The 20,716-nt window shown below is 37.6% G+C and overlaps 1 protein-coding gene and 1 non-coding gene across 3 annotated transcripts in view; one reads left to right on the forward strand and one right to left on the reverse strand.

Moving 5' to 3' along the window:
• The first annotated feature begins 3,389 nt into the window (after positions 1 to 3,389).
• Positions 3,390 to 3,462, forward strand: TRNAG-UCC (transfer RNA glycine (anticodon UCC)). Its single transcript has one exon. It is a non-coding gene; the product is annotated as a tRNA-Gly (tRNA).
• A 3,080-nt stretch (positions 3,463 to 6,542) lies between these two features.
• Positions 6,543 to 20,716, reverse strand: part of GOLPH3L (golgi phosphoprotein 3 like) — a 51,267-nt gene continuing 37,093 nt past the window's right edge. For both annotated transcript variants that reach the window (XM_007122299.3, XM_007122300.4), the window contains one exon: positions 6,543 to 7,481. In XM_007122299.3, the coding sequence (XP_007122361.1) occupies positions 7,054 to 7,481 (428 nt within the window). In that variant the 3' untranslated portion in view covers positions 6,543 to 7,053. The remainder of the gene's footprint in view (positions 7,482 to 20,716) is intronic.

Raw genomic sequence — 20,716 nt, forward strand, 5'->3', positions numbered from 1 at the left:
TATAGATTTTGTTTTGGACACATTGTATTCTCTAAAGACATCATTTAAAATGTGGTATTTCTTTTTTTAAAAAGAGTTTTCTTTTAATATCCACATTGCTTTATTTGTTTTTTGACACACTGGTGAGGAGAGCACTTTTTTTTTTGGAGGCATCACATGGACTGTGGAACTTCCCCGACCAGGGATTGAACCCATGCCCCCTGCAGTGGAGGCATGGAGTCTCAACCACTGGGCCACCAGGGAAGTCCAAAAATGTGGTATTTCTATACAGTGTAATATTATTTGCCAATAAAAATAAATGAAGCACTGATACCTACTACAACATGGATGAACCTTGAAAACATTATGCTAAGTGAAAGAAGCAGTCACAAAAGACACATATTGTATGATTCCATTTATATGAAATGTCCAGAATAGGCAAATCTGCAGAGACAGAAAGTACATTAGTGTTTGCCTAGGACTGAGGGAAATGGGGAATGACTGCTAAGGGGTATGTGTTTTTTTCTAGGGTGATGACATGTTCTAAAATTGATTGTGGTGATAGCATGATGCTGTGAATATACTAAAAAACCATCAAATTATTCACTTTAAGTAGGTATGTTATATGGTATGTACATTTTATATCAATAAAGCTGTTATAAAAATAGTTATCAAAATATGTAGTTATCAAAACATTATGAAGCTATTTTAATCAAGAATTTTAACCTGCTAAAAATAAAGGAAAATTAAGTCGTCAAGGGTGCTAATCCTTCTCTGTTAACCACAGGAAACCTGCCTATTCAGACTGTCTATGTCAATGCACCATAACCAACGTAGAACAGTTTGCTAATAGCAAGCAAATAGCTTCTTGATTGCTGGGCTCCCATAAAGCAATCATTCTTAATGTGTGTGTGTGTGTGTGTGTGTGTGTGTGTGTGTGTGTGTGTGAAGGATTGGATTATGTTTAGCTTTAGTATACACAGCCACCAGTTTTCCAAAGTATGGGAAATCTGATCTTTGAGAATCTAATACAACCTGTGTTTCTTCTCTCCTCAAAGTGCATGTATACACACATGCATGCATGCAAAAATATTGTACATATTTTCAGGGTGTACAGAGACCCACTGAAGCCCACCAGAGAAGTTGTTTCCATAAATTAAAGCATTGTCACAGGAATTTACAGTGGCCTTCATTTATTCAGATTTGTGTTCAGCCCAGTTATGTGCCCCAAATTTATGATTTGACAATTTTAAAGCTCTGTAGTATGGTTGGTGGGAGTGTAAATTGGTACAACCATACTTCGGAAAACTGGTGGCACTATATACTAAAGCTAAATGTAATTCAAACCCTATAGCCCAGCAATTCCACTCCTAGGTACATATATCCAACTGAAATGCATTCTCATGTTCACCAAAACAAGTATTCACAGCAGCTCTATTTATAATTGCTCCAAACTAGAACAACCCAAATGTTCAAAATAAAATAATCAACCGTCACAAAAAATATGTATTGGATGATTTCATTTATATAACGTTCAAAAGCAAAACCAATCTATTGTATTGAGTCAGGATTGTAGTTAGCTTGAAGGACGGATATAGTGACTGGGAGAGGGCATGAAGGGGGCTTTTGGGGAGCTGGTAATGTTTTGTTTCTTGACTGGGGTGCTGGTTACATAGGAATGCTCACTATTCATTACTGAGTCGTACATTTTTATTTATTTTGATTTAAGCATTTTTCTCTGGTTATGATTCCATAAAAGTTTTAAAAAGTATCTAATGTGAAGAGTAAGATGGAGGAGAGAAGTGAAAGACTGAATTAAGTCATCTAATTTTTAAAACATGAACATTTTAAAATAAAAAATATTTGTTCAGTCTTTTAAATGTTCATAATGTTAAGAATCTAGTTAACTATTCTGTTACCTTCTCTAATCTTCCCCTCTTTGATCATAAACATCTCTTCCTCCCTGCTCTCAAATGAAAGGAATCCAATTTAGTTTAATATAAATCAGTTTAAACTAAGTTATCTAAGAGCCTTCTGGCCTCCACTTGTGAGTTCAAGAAAGGCTGGGGTGACAGAGCGGGGGGAAAAAGTTTTTTAAAAAAATTATTAAGGCTAACCCATAAGTATTTTGAGGTGTTGTATTATGGCTTTAAATGTCCAGAAATCTTTGAAGAAGTACTCATCTTTAGATTGGGAGTGGGATCTCAGCATCTCTGAAATATGAGAAAAACTTTGGCTTTGAATTTTTTCCCATCAAATCAGGAGAATAACGTACATCTATTGGGCTTGCATATGTGGCAGAAACATGGCGATTTGGTCAAGCAGTCCTTCTGACGGGGCAGAAGCCTCTAGATTCCTAGCTGAGTTTCTAAAGTAAGTTCAGATAAAATATGCTATTATTCTTGGGGATGTTCACTTAGTTGAGAAAAACAAAGTGGTGGGCAGAGTATTGATAGTCAGGGAACAAAAATCTACACAAAACACGTCTATTTGAAGAGTTCTTATGGAGTATTTGCTCCCCACCTTCCACCCAAATTGAATCTACTTTTTTACAATCTGGAATATAAAGAAAAACTAACAGCAGTGAGTTGGGCTGCTAGAAAAAGATTTCTGCCAGGAAGTGACGCTTGCTTTTCTGACTTGCATTCCAAGAGAATTTTATTGCTTTCTGGGAGGGATGGCTCCCTTTTTCACTTATCAGTAAGAAGTCATGTCTAGTCTGTCTCTTTCTAAATTATGTACACACCTGGAACTCACTGAGGAGAAAAGGAAGGCAGACCAAGGCCTTGAGAAGAACTGGGGACACAGGAACAAAGATTCATGTACACATGTAATAGGTAATAGGAAAATATAAAAAATCCATTCTACTTAACTTATTTCAGCATTACAGCAATTATTTTTATTCTTTAGGGAGTAAAACACATTCTTAGAAATTATATGAATATATAATCTGTGCATTTTAGCTGTATGGAAAAGGAAAAGAACATTTTAAAAATCTTTCAATTAGAATTCTCTTTATAGTTTTGTTAAAATTTTTTAAAATTAATTAATTTATTTATTTATTTATTTTTGGCTGTGTTGAGTCTTCGTTTCTGTGCGAGGGCTTTCTCTAGTTGGGGCAAGCGGGGGCCACTCTTCATCGCGGTGCACGGGCCTCTCACTATCGCGGCTTCTCTTGTTGCGGAGCACAGGCTCCAGACGCGCAGGCTCAGTAGTTGTGGCTCACGGGCTTAGTTGCTCCGCGGCACGTGGGATCTTCCCAGACCAGGGCTCGAACCCGTGTCCCCTGCATTGGCAGGCAGATTCTCAACCACTGCGCCCCCGGGGAAGCCCAGTTTTGTTAAAATTTGATATCAGAAAACACTCATGCAAGAAGAGAGTACAGTGAAATATTTAAAGTGTTGGGGACTTCCCTGGTGGTCCAGTGGTTAAGATTCTGCACTTCCAATGCAGGGGGCCTGGGTTCGATCCCTGGTCAGGGAACTAGATCCTGCATGCTGCAACTAAAGATCCCTCATCTGGCATGCCACAAGGAACACCCGGCACAGCCAAATAAATAAATACATATTTAAAAAAATAAAAAATAAAAAAGTACTGTAAAACAAAAACAAAAAACCACCCAGGAATCTAGAATTCTATATCCAGTAAAATTATCCTTCAAAAGTGAAGGATAAATACTTTCAGTTAAAAACTGAGGGAATTTATGTCCAGCACACTTGCCCTGTAAGAAGTGTTAAAAGAAGTTAAGGGAGAAGGAAAATGATATGCCAGAAAAGTTTTATATAAGAAAAGCATCAGAGAAGGAATAAATGAAGGTAAACAAAAGCAGATAGTTTGCTAGTTTCAAAAACCCTTCTTTAGTCTACAACTTGAATATATTCTCTTAGAAAAATCTCTTGAGAGATAGAGATATGTGAAAAGCACACACATTCATGAAATTCTAGCACATAACAAATTACTTTGTACATTCTGTATTTTGTTTCCCTAGCCCAGCATAGCCTTGGCTCTTCCTTTTCAACCTGAGAAGATTCTTCAAGATTGAGCTTAAATGAAGGCAGGAGAGAGTAGTGGTTAAAAGCCTGTGTTTGAACTCAAGCTCGGCACAATGTCCTTAGGCAAGCCTCACTACCTCTCTGAATTTTCTTTAATATAATTTTCTATGGTTTTTTAGTGTTGAGGACTAAATGAGAAAAATATATGAAGTGGTTAGAATAGTACCTCACAAGAAAAGTACTCAATACATGAAAGCCACTATAATAAATAACTTCTAAGTTATTTAGACTCTTCTAAGTTATAAAGACCCTTCTAAGTCTTTCCTAATGTTCCCTGGAAGAATGCTACTTCTTTGTGCTTCTAAAAATTAAGTTTATACTTCCATATGAGCATTTATCACAAAGTATCGTATTTGCCCACTTAAATGTGAGTTCTTGGGGGCCGAAATTGTGTCCTACACAATTTTTTATTGTCACATCTAGCAAGTGCCATTGAATTTGTAAGTACTCAATATTTTTTGGATGAATGAATTATAGGCAATAAAATATAAAGCAGTGTTCCCAAATTTTAACGTGTAAACTTTTAGAGACTATGTTTAAAATGCAGCTTCCTAAGCCCCCAACCCCAGAGACTGATTTACTAGGAACCTGTATTTTGGCAAAGTACTCACCCCCACAAAGGTTATTTTGATGCACCACATTTTGAGAAACACTGTTACAAAGGAGGACTTATGGGAAAACAATACTTTTTCTGAAATAAAAATAACAAGTATAAACAATCCTAGTAAATACATTTCTTATTGTCCTTTATACTGTAGACATTATAAAAGAAGTGAAGAACAATAAGCCAATTACAAGCTCAATTATCTTTCTTTTCACACGTTGTTAACTCTGTTATAGTTAGGTATGTTACCTACACTTGGAACCTAAGACTTTCAGCTCTTCAGTAAGTTCAGGTGCCCTGTGCAAGTAGAAATAAGACAGAATATACTCATTCTCTTCATGGTAATAATGGTGTAATTGGGTAACATTTTGCTCGAGATGGAGACACTATTCGGACTTTACATTAGCTGGTGTTCAGGTTAGACTTAACGTGCCCTGCCCTCCAGTATATATATGTTACAATTATAATATTTGTGTATCCCTAATTTTCCACACAGGATGAAACAGAGGCTGGTATCCTAGTGTAAACGGGGAGTGCTACTGGCCTTGTGTGAAAAGTTCTTATTTCCAGTTAAAATAACTGAAGTTGTAAAACTGCACAGAGATACCAGAGACAATAATTGATCTTTATTATACAGAAATGTGAAGGCCATATGCATTAAATGAAAAGGTGTTTTGCAATGAACATTATGCAGATTCAAACTGAAGACATCTTCATCTTATTGAGATACAATATAAAAATAAACACTGACCAAGAGTTGCTAGAAAGAACTCAACTCAACTTCTACTCTCCCAATCAAGCTGAAACTTTCCACAGGAAAACCTGGTTTCAATTCATGCCGAATTGTTTTCATATGGAAAGAAAAAACTAAGTCAGGTAGAGACAACCAGGGACTGGTTTTTATACTTTTAGAGAGCCAGACTGAAGCTCTACTCAGCTTCATATTTAAGAATTTGTTTCACTTTAAAATTTATATCTCTAGTCACCTAAGTGATACCTAAAGTGAAAAAAGAAAGTTAATTGAGTTGGGGAATTTTACGGAGCTAGACAGGTTTAGGGGAGAAGATGAAAGTTACAATCATTCATTTAATTACTTCTGATCAGGAAGATTTTATATCAGGTCTGGATCATCCGTATTAGCCCTTTGATAGCCGGTTTCTCTGTAGTTGTCAAGAGGCAAGATCCATTAAAAGTATCAGCATAACAACAAATGCTTGACATTAGCACAGTTTGGTGCCTGTCCTCTTTATATTCCCCAATACTGGACTTTATATCAGGATGCTTTTAAGATCAAATTGCCCTTCTAAACAGGATTTTTCTTAATAAGCTTCTGTTTGCATTCACTACTGAATTAAAAAATGTTTTAGCAATTTGGTTAGACAGATGGTTGTGTTGAGACAAGACTAATGACTACAAGGGTATCTGGATTAAATATAGATAAAACTACCTCCAGAACCCTTAAATATAGACAGAATCTATCAATTTATGTAGGAAGCCAAAATAGGGAACAAGAAGATCCAGAGTTTAGATACATTGTCTGGACTCAGGATGCTGCTATTCTGCAATTGAAATTTACAACTCCCTAAATTCAATCAGAGTAGGGACATTTAAAGTAGTCAGGAGGAATCAGGATAGTCATGTGCTAAAGAGTGGAAATTCTGATGCCACCTCCCTTTGCAAATTGTATTGATGACTGCTTGAAGGAGGTGGTTGATACTTTTTTTTCATTTAGACTTCTGTTCTAATGAATGATTGAGTAGGATAATGCTGAGAGAGAGTAGAGAATATATTTCTGGTTCTAGGACTGTGAGAACCAGGTAATCACATTTGGAATATTCTCATTAGGTTAGAAAAGGAAAAATGAGAAAACCACTAGCGGGACATGCATTTATATCCCAGAGACCATATGCTCCAAAAATTAGTTTTGTTTCCATTGCCCCTTATTCAAAGAGATGGTTACTTCAACAAGCTACATTACTTAGCAGAGCCTGAGAGACAGACTGAAAACATATATTTAAAATGGAAAATAAAATTTTAAAAATATGATAAATGGTTTGCTCTATATCTCATTCACATTCTGTGGCTAGAGAAATCCAAATCTCACTTAGATATTCCTGCTAGTGCAAAAGCACACTAGATGGAAGTAAACCAAGAAATGAGAGAAAATTTTTATTTATTGGTTGTGTGTTGGTTCACCCAGTTTATTCACCTCTGGAGTGGAAGTATAGGGAAAAATAAAGTCTGCTTATAATAGTCAAGGTCTATACAGGAGCCTTGAAGTTGCTCTCCCCAAATAACGAGTTTGATTCAAGAGAAGGAAAAAACATGATGGAAAACATCTCATCACACAAAGCTTGGTGATGGTGTCTCTGACAGTCACTGGCCAGCAAGGGAAAAGGAGAAACCCACCTGCTGGCTTTAGGATTTATTGAAGGCTGCCAGCACAGCCCAGATCATCTCTGTGGCACTGTGCTTTGTCCCCTCTAACTCAGGGTCCAGTTCCACTAGGTCCTTGGCCCGATTCATTGCCACATCATACTTGTCATCTGTCAGAGAGGAGAAGACATTCTCTAGCACATCAGAGGAGTGGGCTAGCACCAGTAGTGCTAGTGTTCGCTTGTCCATACGCTGAGGGTCATTTACCCACCGCTCTAGGACACTGTCTTGAAGCTTTTTCACTAGTCGCTGCTTCTCTGTTGTATTGGTCACTGGGTGAGTAGTCATGTCAAATAGGAGGAAATTCTGCTTCTCAGTGGTTAGAATACCCTTCTCTACTAGGTTCTTTGCAATTCTCTCTCTTACATTTCTCAGCTGGTACTGTAATTTGAAAGGGTTCCAGGTCTCACCTATGGGAAAAATAAATAGAAGCCTTGAACAACACTATAAACCAACTAGACCTAAGAAGACATCTATAGAATATTCTACCCTATAACAGTAGAATGTACATTCTTCTCAAGTACACATGAAACATTCTCCAGGATAGACCATATGCTAGGCCATAAAACAAGCCTTAATAAATTTAAAAGGACTGAAAACATACAAAGTATGCTATCCAATCACAATGGAATTAAACTAGAAATTAATAACAGATGGAAATTTGGGAAATTAAAAAATATGTGGAAATTAAACAACACAATCTGAAATAACCAATGAGTCAAAGAAGAAATCACAAGGAAAATTTAAAAAATACTTTTGAGTTGAATGAAAGAAACCCCACAACATACCAAAACTTATGGGATGCAGCTTAAAGCAGTACGAAGAGGGAAATTTATGATCCAAATGCTATATTAGGAAAGGAGATGTCAAATCAATAACCTAACATTCTATCTTAAAAAACTAGAAAAAGAAGATCATACTAAACCCAAAGCAAGCAGGAGAAAGGAAATAATAAAGATTAGAGAGGAAACAGAGAAAATCAATAAAATCAAAACTTGGTTCAATGAAAAGATTAAAAAAAGGACAAACCTAGAGTGACCAAGGAAAAAAGAGAGAAGACTCTAAATTACTAAAATTAGGAATGAAAGAGGAGACATCACTACTGACCTTACAAAAATAAAAAGGATTATAAGGAAATATTATGTAAAACAGGATGCCAACAAATTAGACAACCTAGAAGAATGGACAAATTCTTTGAAATACACAAATTACCTAAACCAACTCAACAAGAAAGAATTTGAATATATATATAACAAGTAAATAAATTGAATAGTAACTTTAAAACTTCCCACAAAGAAAAGTGTGGTCAAGATGGCTTTACTGGTAATTCTACCAAACATTAATGAAGAATTAATGCCAATCCTTCACAAATGCTTAAAAAAAAAGAAGAGGAAGAGGAGGGAATACTTCCTTAGTCTACACAGTAAGTATTACTCTGATAGTAAAAGGAGACAAAGACTTCACAAGAAAACTATAGACCAATATCCTTTATGAATATAGGTATAAAAATGCTCAACAAAATACTAGGAAACAAATCTAGCAACATATAATAAACACTATGTAGGGAATTTCCTGGTGGTCCAGTGATTAGGACTCTGTGATTTCACTGCCAAGGGTGTGGGTTCAATCCCTGGTCAGGGAACTAAGATCCTGAAAGCTGCGTGGCGAGACTGAAGGAAAAAACAAACAAAAAACAAAAAAAGCAGGACTTCCCTGGTGGCATAGTGGTTAAGAATCCACCTGCCAATGCAGGGACACAGGTTCATGCCCTGGTCTGGGAAGATCCCACATGCTGTGGAGCAACTAAGCCCGTATGCCACAACTACTGAGCCTGCGCTCTAGAGCCCATGAGCCACAACTACTGAGCCCGCGTGCCACAACTACTGAAGCCTGCTCACCTAGAGCCCATGCTCCGCAACAAGAGAATCCACAGCAATGAGAAGCCCACGCACTGCAATGAAGAGCATCCCCTGCTCACCACAACTAGAGAAAGCCCACATGCAGCAACAAAGACCCAATGCAGCCAAAAATAAATAAATAAATAAAATAAAAGAAACAAAAAACCCTCCTAAACTATGTAATATGATCGGGGGCACTTAAACCAGAAATGCAAGGTTGCTTTAAAATATAAAAATCAAGTAATATGTCATGTCAATAGAATAAAAAGCAAAAACGAAGTGATCATCCCAATAGACACACAAAAAAGCATTTGATAAAATCCAACACCCTTACATGATAAAAACACTCCACAAGCTAGGAATAGACAGAAACTTTCTCAACTTGATAGAGGGAATTTGTGAAAAACGTACAGCTAGCATAATACTTAATGGGGAAAGACTGAATGTTGTCCTTCTAAGATCAGGGATAAGACAAGGAAGTCATTCTCATCACTCCTATTCACCACTGTACTGAAGGTTCCAGCCAGGGTAATTAGATAAGAAAAAGAAATAAAAGGCATCCAGATTAGACAGGAACAAGTTAAACTATTTTTATTTTCAGATGACATGATCTTGTGTACAGAAAAATCTAAGAAATCTGCTTTAAAAGTATTACAGCTAATAAGTACAGCAAGGTTTCAGGATACAAGATTAATACTCAAAAATTAACTTAATTTCTATATATTAGCAATGAACAACCTGAAAAAGAAATTAAGAAAACAACTACATTTACAAGAGCATCAAAAAGAAAATACTTAGGAATAAATTTAACAAAAGAAGTACAAGACATGTATACTGAAAATTCCAAAATATTGTTGAGGGCTTCCCTGGTGGCGCAGTGGTTGCGCGTCCGCCTGCCGATGCAGGGGAACAGGGTTCGCGCCCCGGTCTGGGAGGATCCCACATGCCACGGAGCAGCTGGGCCCGTGAGCCGTGGCCGCTGAGCCTGCGCGTCCGGAGCCTGTGCTCCGCAACGGGAGAGGCCACAACAGAGGGAGGCCCGCATACCACAAAAAAAAAAAAAAAAAATTGTTGAAATTAAGGAAGATCTAAATAAATGAAAAGTTATCCCATGTTCATGTATTGGAAGACTTACTATTATTAAGATATCACTATTCCCCAAATTGATTTACAGATTCAACACAATCGCTATCAAAATCCTAGCTTGCTTTATTGCAGAAATTGACAAGCTGATCCCAAAATTCATATGGAAATGCAAAGGACCCAGAATGGCCAAAATAATCCTGAAAAAGAACAGAGTTGGAAGACTCACACTTCCTGATTTCAAAATTACTACAAAGCTACAACAATCGAGAAGTGTGGTACTGGCATAATGACAGACATATAGATCAGTGGAAGAGTCCAGAAATAAACCCATACATTTATGGTCAAATGATTTCTGCCAATGGTACCATGACAATTCATGGGGGAAACAGTCTTTTTAACAATAGCGGTAGGACAACTGTATATATATTCTCATGCAAAAGAATGACATTAGAGCCCTACCTCACATCATATACAACAATTAATCTCAAAAAGGATAATAGACACAAATGAAAGAGCTAAAGCTATATAACTCCTAGAAGAAAATATGGGAATAAATTTTTATGATGTTGGGTTAGGTAATGGTTTCTTAGATATTATAACAAAATTACAAGCAACAAAAGTAAAAAAAGATTAGTTGAAATGTATCAAAATCAAAAACTTTTATGCTTCAAACGACACAATCAAGAAACTGAAAAGACAACCCACAAAATGGGAGAAAAATTTTGCAAATCATGTATCTGAAAAGATTTGTATTTAGAACATATTTTAACAGTACAACTCAATAGTAAAAAGCAAATCCAATTTAAAAATGGGCAAAGGGGGGCTTCCCTGGTGGCGAAGAGCATCAAAAAGAAAATACTTAGGAATAAATTTAACAAAAGAAGTACAAGACATGTATACTGAAAATTCCAAAATATTGTTGAGGGCTTCCCTGGTGGCGCAGTGGTTGCGCGTCCGCCTGCCGATGCAGGGGAACAGGGTTCGCGCCCCGGTCTGGGAGGATCCCACATGCCACGGAGCAGCTGGGCCCGTGAGCCGTGGCCGCTGAGCCTGCGCGTCCGGAGCCTGTGCTCCGCAACGGGAGAGGCCACAACAGAGGGAGGCCCGCATACCACAAAAAAAAAAAAAAAAAATTGTTGAAATTAAGGAAGATCTAAATAAATGAAAAGTTATCCCATGTTCATGTATTGGAAGACTTACTATTATTAAGATATCACTATTCCCCAAATTGATTTACAGATTCAACACAATCGCTATCAAAATCCTAGCTTGCTTTATTGCAGAAATTGACAAGCTGATCCCAAAATTCATATGGAAATGCAAAGGACCCAGAATGGCCAAAATAATCCTGAAAAAGAACAGAGTTGGAAGACTCACACTTCCTGATTTCAAAATTACTACAAAGCTACAACAATCGAGAAGTGTGGTACTGGCATAATGACAGACATATAGATCAGTGGAAGAGTCCAGAAATAAACCCATACATTTATGGTCAAATGATTTCTGCCAATGGTACCATGACAATTCATGGGGGAAACAGTCTTTTTAACAATAGCGGTAGGACAACTGTATATATATTCTCATGCAAAAGAATGACATTAGAGCCCTACCTCACATCATATACAACAATTAATCTCAAAAAGGATAATAGACACAAATGAAAGAGCTAAAGCTATATAACTCCTAGAAGAAAATATGGGAATAAATTTTTATGATGTTGGGTTAGGTAATGGTTTCTTAGATATTATAACAAAATTACAAGCAACAAAAGTAAAAAAAGATTAGTTGAAATGTATCAAAATCAAAAACTTTTATGCTTCAAACGACACAATCAAGAAACTGAAAAGACAACCCACAAAATGGGAGAAAAATTTTGCAAATCATGTATCTGAAAAGATTTGTATTTAGAACATATTTTAACAGTACAACTCAATAGTAAAAAGCAAATCCAATTTAAAAATGGGCAAAGGGGGGCTTCCCTGGTGGCGCAGTGGTTGTGAGTCTGCCTGCTGATGCAGGGGACACGGGTTCGTGCCCTGGTCTGGGAGGATCCCACATGCTGTGGAGCGGCTAGGCCTGTGAGCCATGGCCACTGAGCCTGTGCTTCCGGAGCCCGTGCTCTGCAATGGGAGAGGCCACAACAGTGAGAGGCCCGCGTACCACAAAAAAAAAAAGAAAAAAAAAAATGGGCAAAGGATCTGAATAGACAATTCTCCAAAGAAGATATACAAATGGCCAATAAACACATATAAACATGCTCAACATCATTAGTCATTAGGGGATTGCAAATAAAAATCACAATGCTATACCACTATATACTCACTAGGATGGCTAAAATAAAATTACAAAGACAGATAATAACAAGTATTGATGAGGATGTGGAGGAATTGAAACTCTCACACACTGGTGGGTGGGAATGTAAAACAGTATAGCCACTTTGAAAAACAGTCCCTATTTCTGTCCTCAAAAAATTTACAATCTAGAATGAGGTGACAGTAGGGACACAAAAATAATATTTGAAGTGGGCCCTAAAGAAAAACTGGGTATAGTTGATAAGGGTGTTTTTTAAAAATTAATTAATTAATTAATGGCTGAGTTGGGTCTTTGTTGCTGTGCACAGGCTTCCTCTAGTTGCAGCAAGTGGGGGCTACTCTTTGTTGCGGTGCACGGGCTTCTCATTGCAGTGTCTTCTCTGCTATGGAGCATGGGCTCTAGGCGTGAGGGCTTAAGTAGTTGCAGCACGTGGGCTCAGTAGTTGTGGCTGGCAGGCTCTAGAGCTCAGGCTCAGTACTTGTGGCTCATGGGATTAGTTTCTCCATGGCATGTGGGATCTTCCCAGACCAGGGCTCAAACCCATGTCCCCTGCATTGGCAGGTGGATTCTTAACCATGGTGCCACCAGGGAAGCCCAATAAGGGTCTTTAAAATGTTAATCACTGAGATATTACATCTGGGACAATGGCAGAGTAACAAACACCAGAAACTCATCTCTCCACCTAGACAATAATTATACTAGTAGAATCTATCTGAAACAACTATCTTTGGAACTCTGGAGTTTCTGTGAACACTTGTAGGTTCCAGAGAAAGGTTAGGCTGGCAAATTATGGTTAATCAGTCAATTTCAGCCTTCAGTGCAGTAGTGACTACTCAGCCCCCAGCCCTATGATAGGCAGCTGTGGGGAGAGCAATCTGTTGTTTTGGTGTAGCTTGATTGAGTCAGGGTGGGCAATAAGGACCTTGTCTCTGAAATATCACAATCAGTGTTCTGATTATGGATTGCAGCTTCTAATGGCTGACATGCAGCTAAAGGCTGCCATTGTCCCAATTCACACCAGCTGAAGCAGCTTCCAGGGGATTTAAAAAAGAAGCTTTTTTTTTTTTTAACATTCAAAAACAACTACATGTACACAGTATTTTCGAAAGCCACTGTGCTTGCTCAAGAAAAGGTGTAACCTCAGGAAAAAACAAAAACAAAAACAGCAAAGCCTGGGGGATGGGGAAAATCTGATTTCCAGAGTTACCACATTATAAGATTAAATGTCCAGTTTTCAACAACAACAAAAATCACAAGGCATATAGAGAAAGAGAAAGGTATGGCCCATTAAAAGGAAAAAAAGAAAATGACATAATTTGCACTTGAGGAAGTCCAGGTGTCAAGTTTACTAGACAAAGACTTGAAAACAACTGTCTTAGAGCTGTTCCTTTATGATGCTTCCTTTAGCAAATAGCTAAAGGAAGACATGGGCAAAGACAGGAAAATGATGTATGAACAAAATTAGAATACCAATAAAGAGTTAGAAATTATAAAAAGGAACCAAAAAGAAAGTCTGGAGCTTAAATACAATAACTAAAATGAAGAATACACTATATGGGTTCAAAAACAGATTTAAGCAGGCAGAAGAAAGAATTAGCAAATATGAAGATAGGACAACTGAAGTAATAAAGTCTGGGGAACAACAGCAAAAAAAGTGAATGGAGCCCTAAGGGACCTCTGAGACACCACCAAATGGACAAATATTTTCATTGTAGGAATCCCAGAGGAGAAGAGAGAGAAAAAAGGGCAAAAAAAATATTTGAAAAAATAATGGCTGAAAACTTTCCAAATTTCATGAAAGACACGAATCTACAAATCTAAGAAGATTAATGAGCTCAATGTTAACTAAAACATCCATCTGAGACACATCATAATCAAACTATTGAAAGCCAAAGATAAATAATCTTTTTCTTAACCATTTTTTAAATTGAAGTATAGTTAATTTACAATGTTGTGTTAGTTTCAGGTATAGAGCACAGTGATTCAGTTACATGTATGTACCTGTATTCTTTTTTCAGATTCTTTTCCATTATAGGTTATTATAAGATTTTTTTCCATTATAGGTTATTATGATATATTGAATATAGTTCCCTGTGCTATACAGTAGGTCCTTGTTGTTTATCTATTTTATATATAATGGTGTGTATATGTTAATCCCAAACTCCTAATTTATCTCCCCCACACCCTGCCTCTGCTATCCACTTTGGTAACCATAAGTTTGTTTTCTATGTCTGAGTCTATTTCTGTTTTATAAATAGTTCATTTGTATCATTTTTTTTTTAGATTCTACATATAAGTGATATCATATGATATTTGTCTTTCTCTGTCTGAGTTACTTCACTTAATATGATAATCTCTAGGTCCATCCATGTTGATGCAGATGGCATTATTTCATTCTTTTTTATGGCTGAGTAATGTTCCATTGTGTATATATACCACATCTTCTTTATCCATTCATCAGCTGTTGAGGGACACTTAGGTTGCTTCCATGTCTTGGCTATTGTAAATAGTGCTGCTATGAACATTGGGGTGCATGTATGTTTTTGAATTAGAGTTTTCTCAGATATATGCCCAGGAATGTGATTGATGGATTGTATGGTAACTCTATTTTTAGTTTTTTAAGGAAACGCCATACTGTTCTCCATAGTGGCTGCACCAATTTGCAATCCTACCAACGGTGTAGGAGGGTTCCTTTTTATCCACACCCTCGCCAGCACTGTATGTAGTTTACAAAGATAAAGAATCTTGAAAGCAGGAAGAGGGAAGTGAGTTGTCACACACAAGGTGTCTTCAATAAGATTATCACCAGACTTCTCATCAGAAACTTTGGAGGCTAGAAGACAGTGGGCTGATATATTCAAAGAGCTGAAAGAAAAAAAATCTGTCACCTGAGAATCCTATATCCAGAAAGTGTCCTTCAAAAGTGAAATTAAGACTTTCCCAGATAAACAAAAACTGAGGAAGTTTGTTACCACTAGACTTGCCCTGCAAGAAATGCTAAAAAGGAGTGCTGCAGGTTGAAATGAAGGGAAGCTAGAAGTAACTTGAAGCAGTATGAAGAAATAAAGATATCCAATAAAGGCTAAATACATGGACAACCATAAAAGCTAATTGTGTTTCATAACTCCATTTAAAATTTTCTATATACTTTAAAAGACAAATGCATTTAAAAACAATTATTAATCTATATTATTGGTCACAAAATTTATAAAGGTATAATCTGTGACATCAAACCAGACAGAGTGGAACAGTTTTTGTGTTATTGAAGTTAAGTTGGTATAAATTCAAATTAGGTTGTCATTAACTTTAGGATGTTAAATGTAATGGTACAATAACAAAAATGTCTATAGAATATACACAAAAGAAAATGAGAGGGGAATCAAAATGTTTCACTACAAAAAATAAACCAAACAAAGCAAGACAGTAATGCAGGAAGTGAGGACAAAAATCTATAGGCCAGGGCTTCCCTGGTGGCGCAGCGGTTGAGAATCTGCCTGCCGATGCAGGGGACACGGGTTCGTGCCCTGGTCCGGGAAGATCCCACATGCCGTGGAGCAGCTGGGCCCGTGAGCCATGGCCACTGAGCCTGTGCATCCGGAGCCTGTGCTCCGCAACGGGAGAGACCACAGCAGTGAGAGGCCCGTGTACCACAAAAAAAAAAAAAAAAAAAAAAAAAAAAAAATCTATAGGCCATATAGTAATAGAAAACAAATAGCTGGGGCTTCCCTGGTGACGCAGTGGTTAAGAATCAGCCTGCCAATGCAGGAGACATGGGTTCAAGCCCTGGTTCAGGAAGATCCCACATGCCGTGGAGCAACTAAGCCCATGTGCCACAACTACTGAGCCTGCACTCTAGAGCCTGCAAGCCACAACTACTGAGCCCGTGTGCCACAACTACTGAAGCCCGTGGGTCTAGAGCCCGTGCTCCACAAGAGAAGCCACTGCAATGAGAAGCTCGCACGCCACAATGAAGAGTAGCCCCTGCTTGCCACAACTAAAGAAAGCCTGTGTGCAGCAATGAAGACCAAATGCAGCCAAAAATAAAATAAATTAAAAAATTAATTAATTAAAAAAAAAAGGAAACAAATAGCAAAATGGCAGAATTGACTGTCTCCTTATCAGTAATTACTTTAAATGTAAATGGATTAAACTATTTAATAATAAGAAAAAAATTAGCAGAATGGGTTAAAAAACATGATCCAATTATATGCTATCTATGAGAGATTCACTTTAGATCAAAGGACACAGATAGGTTGAAAGTGAATGGATGGAAAAAGATATTCCATTCAAATAGTAACCAAAAGACAGCAGGGGTGGCTACACTAATTTTGGACAAAATAGATTTAAAATCATATAAGGTAAGAGAGACAGAGAAAGACATTATATATTAATAAAAGGTTCAGTACAACAAGAAGATATAACAAGTATAAATATTTACACTCCTAAGAACAGACTCAAAATATATGAAGCAAAATGGGCAGAACAGTCAGAAGTAGACAGTTTTATAACACCCCACTTTCAATGAGGCTTAGATCAAGTAGACAGAAAGTAATTTAAAAATAGAAGATTTCAACAACACAATAAACTCACTAAGCCTAACAGACATACACAGAACACTCCACCTAACAGCAGAATACACATTCTTCTCAAGTGTACATGGCACATCTCCAGGACAGACCACTTGTTAGGCCATAAAATAAATCTCAATAGATTTCAAAAGATACATACAAAGTATCTTCTCTGACCACAATGGGATGAAATTAGAAATAAGTATAAGAAGGAAAATGAAAATTTGCCTATAAGTGTAAATTAAACAAGCTTAAACAACCAATGGGTCAAAGAAGACATTACAAGGGAAATTAGAAAATACTTAGAAATGGATGAAAACACAATGCACTAAAATGTATGGGATATAGTGAAAGCAGTGCTCAGAGGGAAATTTATAGCTGTAAATGCCTAAGTTTAAAAAGTAAGTCTCAAATCAATCACCTAACTTTACACTTTAATAGACTAGAAAAAGAAGAGCAAAGTAAACCCAAAGCTAACAGAAGGAACGAAATAAAGATTAGAGAAGAGATGAACAAAAAGAGAGATCAGAAAAACAACAAAGAAGACCAAAGAAACAAAGAGTTGGTTTTTTGAAAAGATCAACAAAATTCACAAACCTTTAGGTAGACTGCCAAAGAAAAAGAGAAAAGATACAAACAACTAAAATGAGAAATTAAAGTGAGGACATTACAACTGACCTTGCAGAGATTAAAAAAAGGATTATAAGAGAATACTATGAATAACGGTAAGCCAACAAATTACATAACCTAGAAGAAATGGACAAATTTCTTCAGGGAAATGGACAAATTCCCTGAAACACTCAAATTATCTAAACTGACTGATGAAGAAATAGAAAATTCCAACAGATTTATAGCAAGTAAAAAGATGAAATCAGTAAACAAAAACCTCCCCAAAAAGAAAAGTCCTGGACCAGATGGCTTCATCAGTGAATTCTACCTAACATTAAAACCAGAATTAACCCAAATCCTTCTCAAAGTCTTCCAAAAAACTGAAGAGGGAACACCTCCTAACTCATTCTGTGAGGCAAGGATTATCCTGATATTAAAGCCAGATAAAGACATCACAAGAGGACTTCACTGGTGGCACAGTGGTTAAGAATCTGCCTGTCACTGCAGGGGACACGGGTTCGAGCCCTGGTCCGGGAAGATCCCACGTGCCGCAGAGCAACGAAGCCCAGCTCATGAGCCACAACTACCGAGTCCGTGTGCCACAACTACTGAAGCCTGTGCACCTAGAGCCCATGCTGCACAACGAGAAGCCACCGCAATGAGAAGCCTGTGAATCGCAACAAAGAGTAGCCCCCACTCGACGTAACTAGAGAAAGCCCGCGCACAGCAACAAAGACCCAATGCAGCCAAAAATAAATAATTAATAAATTAAAAAAAATACATCACAAGAAAAGAAAGTTACAGGCCAATAAGTCTTATGAATATAGATGCAAAATTCTTTTTTTTTTTGCGGTACGTGGGCCTCTCACTGTTGTGGCCTCTCCCGTTGCAGAGAACAGGCTCCGGACGCGCAGGCTCAGCGGCCATGGCTCACGGGCCTAGCCGCTCTGCGGCATGTGGGATCCTCCCGGACCGGGGCACGAATCTGTGTCCCCTGCATCAGCAGGCGGACTCTCAACCACTGCACCACCAGGGAAGCCCCATGATGCAAAATTCTTAATAAAATATTAGCAAATTGAATCCAACAGCATAATAAAATGATTATTCACCTTGATCAAGTAAAATTTATCCCAGGAATGTAACAGAAAATCAATGGGCTGAGGATCTGAATAGACATTTTTCTAAAGAAGACATACAAATGGCCAAAAGACATATGAAAACGTGCTCAACATCACTAATCATCAAGGAAATGCAAATCAAAACCATAGTGTGATATCACTCCACATTTGTTAAGATGGCTAATATAAAAAAGACCAAAAATAACAACTGTTGGTGAGGATATAGAGAAAAGGGAACCCTTGTGCACTGTTAGTGAAAATGTAAATTGGCCCAGTCACTACAGAAACACTATAGGACTTCCCTGGTGGTGCAGTGGTTGAGAACCCGCCTGCCAATGCAGGGGACATGTGTTTAATCCCTGGTCTGGGAAGATCCCACATGCCGCGGAGCACCTAAGCCCATGTGCCACAACTACTGAGCCTGTGCTCTACAGCCTGTGAGCCACAATTACTGAGCCTGCATGCCACAACTACTGAAGCCCGCGCGCCTAGAGCCCGCCCGTGCTCTGCAATGAGAAGCCACTGCAATGAGAAGTCCACGCACTGCAACGAAAAGTAGCCCCCACTCACCGCAACTAGAGAAAGCCCACGTGCAGCAATGAAGACCCAATGTAGCCCAAAAAATAAATTAAAAAAAAAATTTTTAATTAAAAAAAAAAGAAAACAGTATAGGGGTTTCTCAAAAACTTAAAATTACAGCTACCGTATAATCTAGTAATTCTACTTCTGAGTAGAATTGAAAAGAAATATGCACCCCATGTTCACTGCAGCATTATTTATAATAGCCAAGACATGGAAGCAACTTAAATATCAATTATGGATGAATGGATAAAGAAAATGTGGTATATGTATATACACATACATATATGCACACATATACATACAACAGAATATTATTCAACCATAAAAAACAGGAAATCTTGCCATTCATGACAACCTGGATGTACCTTGAGGGCATTATGCTAAGTGAAGTAAGTCAGACAGAGGGACTTCCCTTGTGGTACAGTGGTGAAGACTCTGTGCTCCCAATGCAGGGAGCCTGGGTTCAATCCCTGGTCAGGGAACTAGATCCCACATGCATGCCACAACTAAGAGTTACATGCTGCAACTAAGGAGCCCTTGAGCTGCAACTAAGGAGCCTGCCTGCCACAACTAAGGAGCCTGCGAGCCGCAACTAAGGAACCCACCTGCTGCAACTAAGGAGCCTGCCTGCTGCAACAAAGACCCGGCACAACCAAATAAATAAATAAATACTTTTTAAAAAATAAAATAAATAAGTGAGGCTGAATGCCCACATAAATCTATAAAAAAAAAAAAGTCAGAGAAAGACAAATACTATATGATCTCACTTATATGTGGAATGTAAAACAAAAACAAAAAATTCCAAAATCATAGATACAGAGAACAGATTGGTAGTTTCTAGGGGAAGGGAGGGGGAGAATGCCAGAATGGGTGAAGGAGATCAAAAGATACAAAATTCTAGTTATAAAATAAATAAATCCTGGGGATGTAATGTACAGCATGGTGACTATAGTTAATAACACTGTATTATATATTTGAAAGTTCTAAGAAAACAGATCTTAAAAGTTCTCAGGACTTCCCTGGTGGTCCAGTGGTTAAGACTCCATGCTCCCAGCACAGGGGGCCCAGGTTTGATCCCTGGTCGGAGAACTAGATCCCACATGTCACAACTAAGAGCTCACATGCCACAACTAAATATCCTACGTGCCACAACTAAAAGGTCCTGTATGCCGCAACGAAGATCCTGCACGCAGCAATGAAGATCCCGCATGCTGTAACTAAGACCCGGTGCAGCCAAATAAATAAATAAATAAATAAATAAATATTTTTAAAAAAAAGTTCTCACACAAGGATAAAAAACTAACTGTGTGATGATGGATGCTAACTAGACTTATTGTGGTGATCATTTCATAATATGTACAAATATTGAATCAATATGATGTACACCTGAAATTAATATAATGTTTATGCCAATTATAGCTCAATAAAAAGTCAAACAATGTAATACATCATTTAATAGAATTAAAAAAAA

The sequence above is a fragment of the Physeter macrocephalus genome, chromosome 4 (genome assembly GCF_002837175.3).
Source record: "Physeter macrocephalus isolate SW-GA chromosome 4, ASM283717v5, whole genome shotgun sequence".
Classification (NCBI taxonomy): domain Eukaryota; kingdom Metazoa; phylum Chordata; class Mammalia; order Artiodactyla; family Physeteridae; genus Physeter; species Physeter macrocephalus.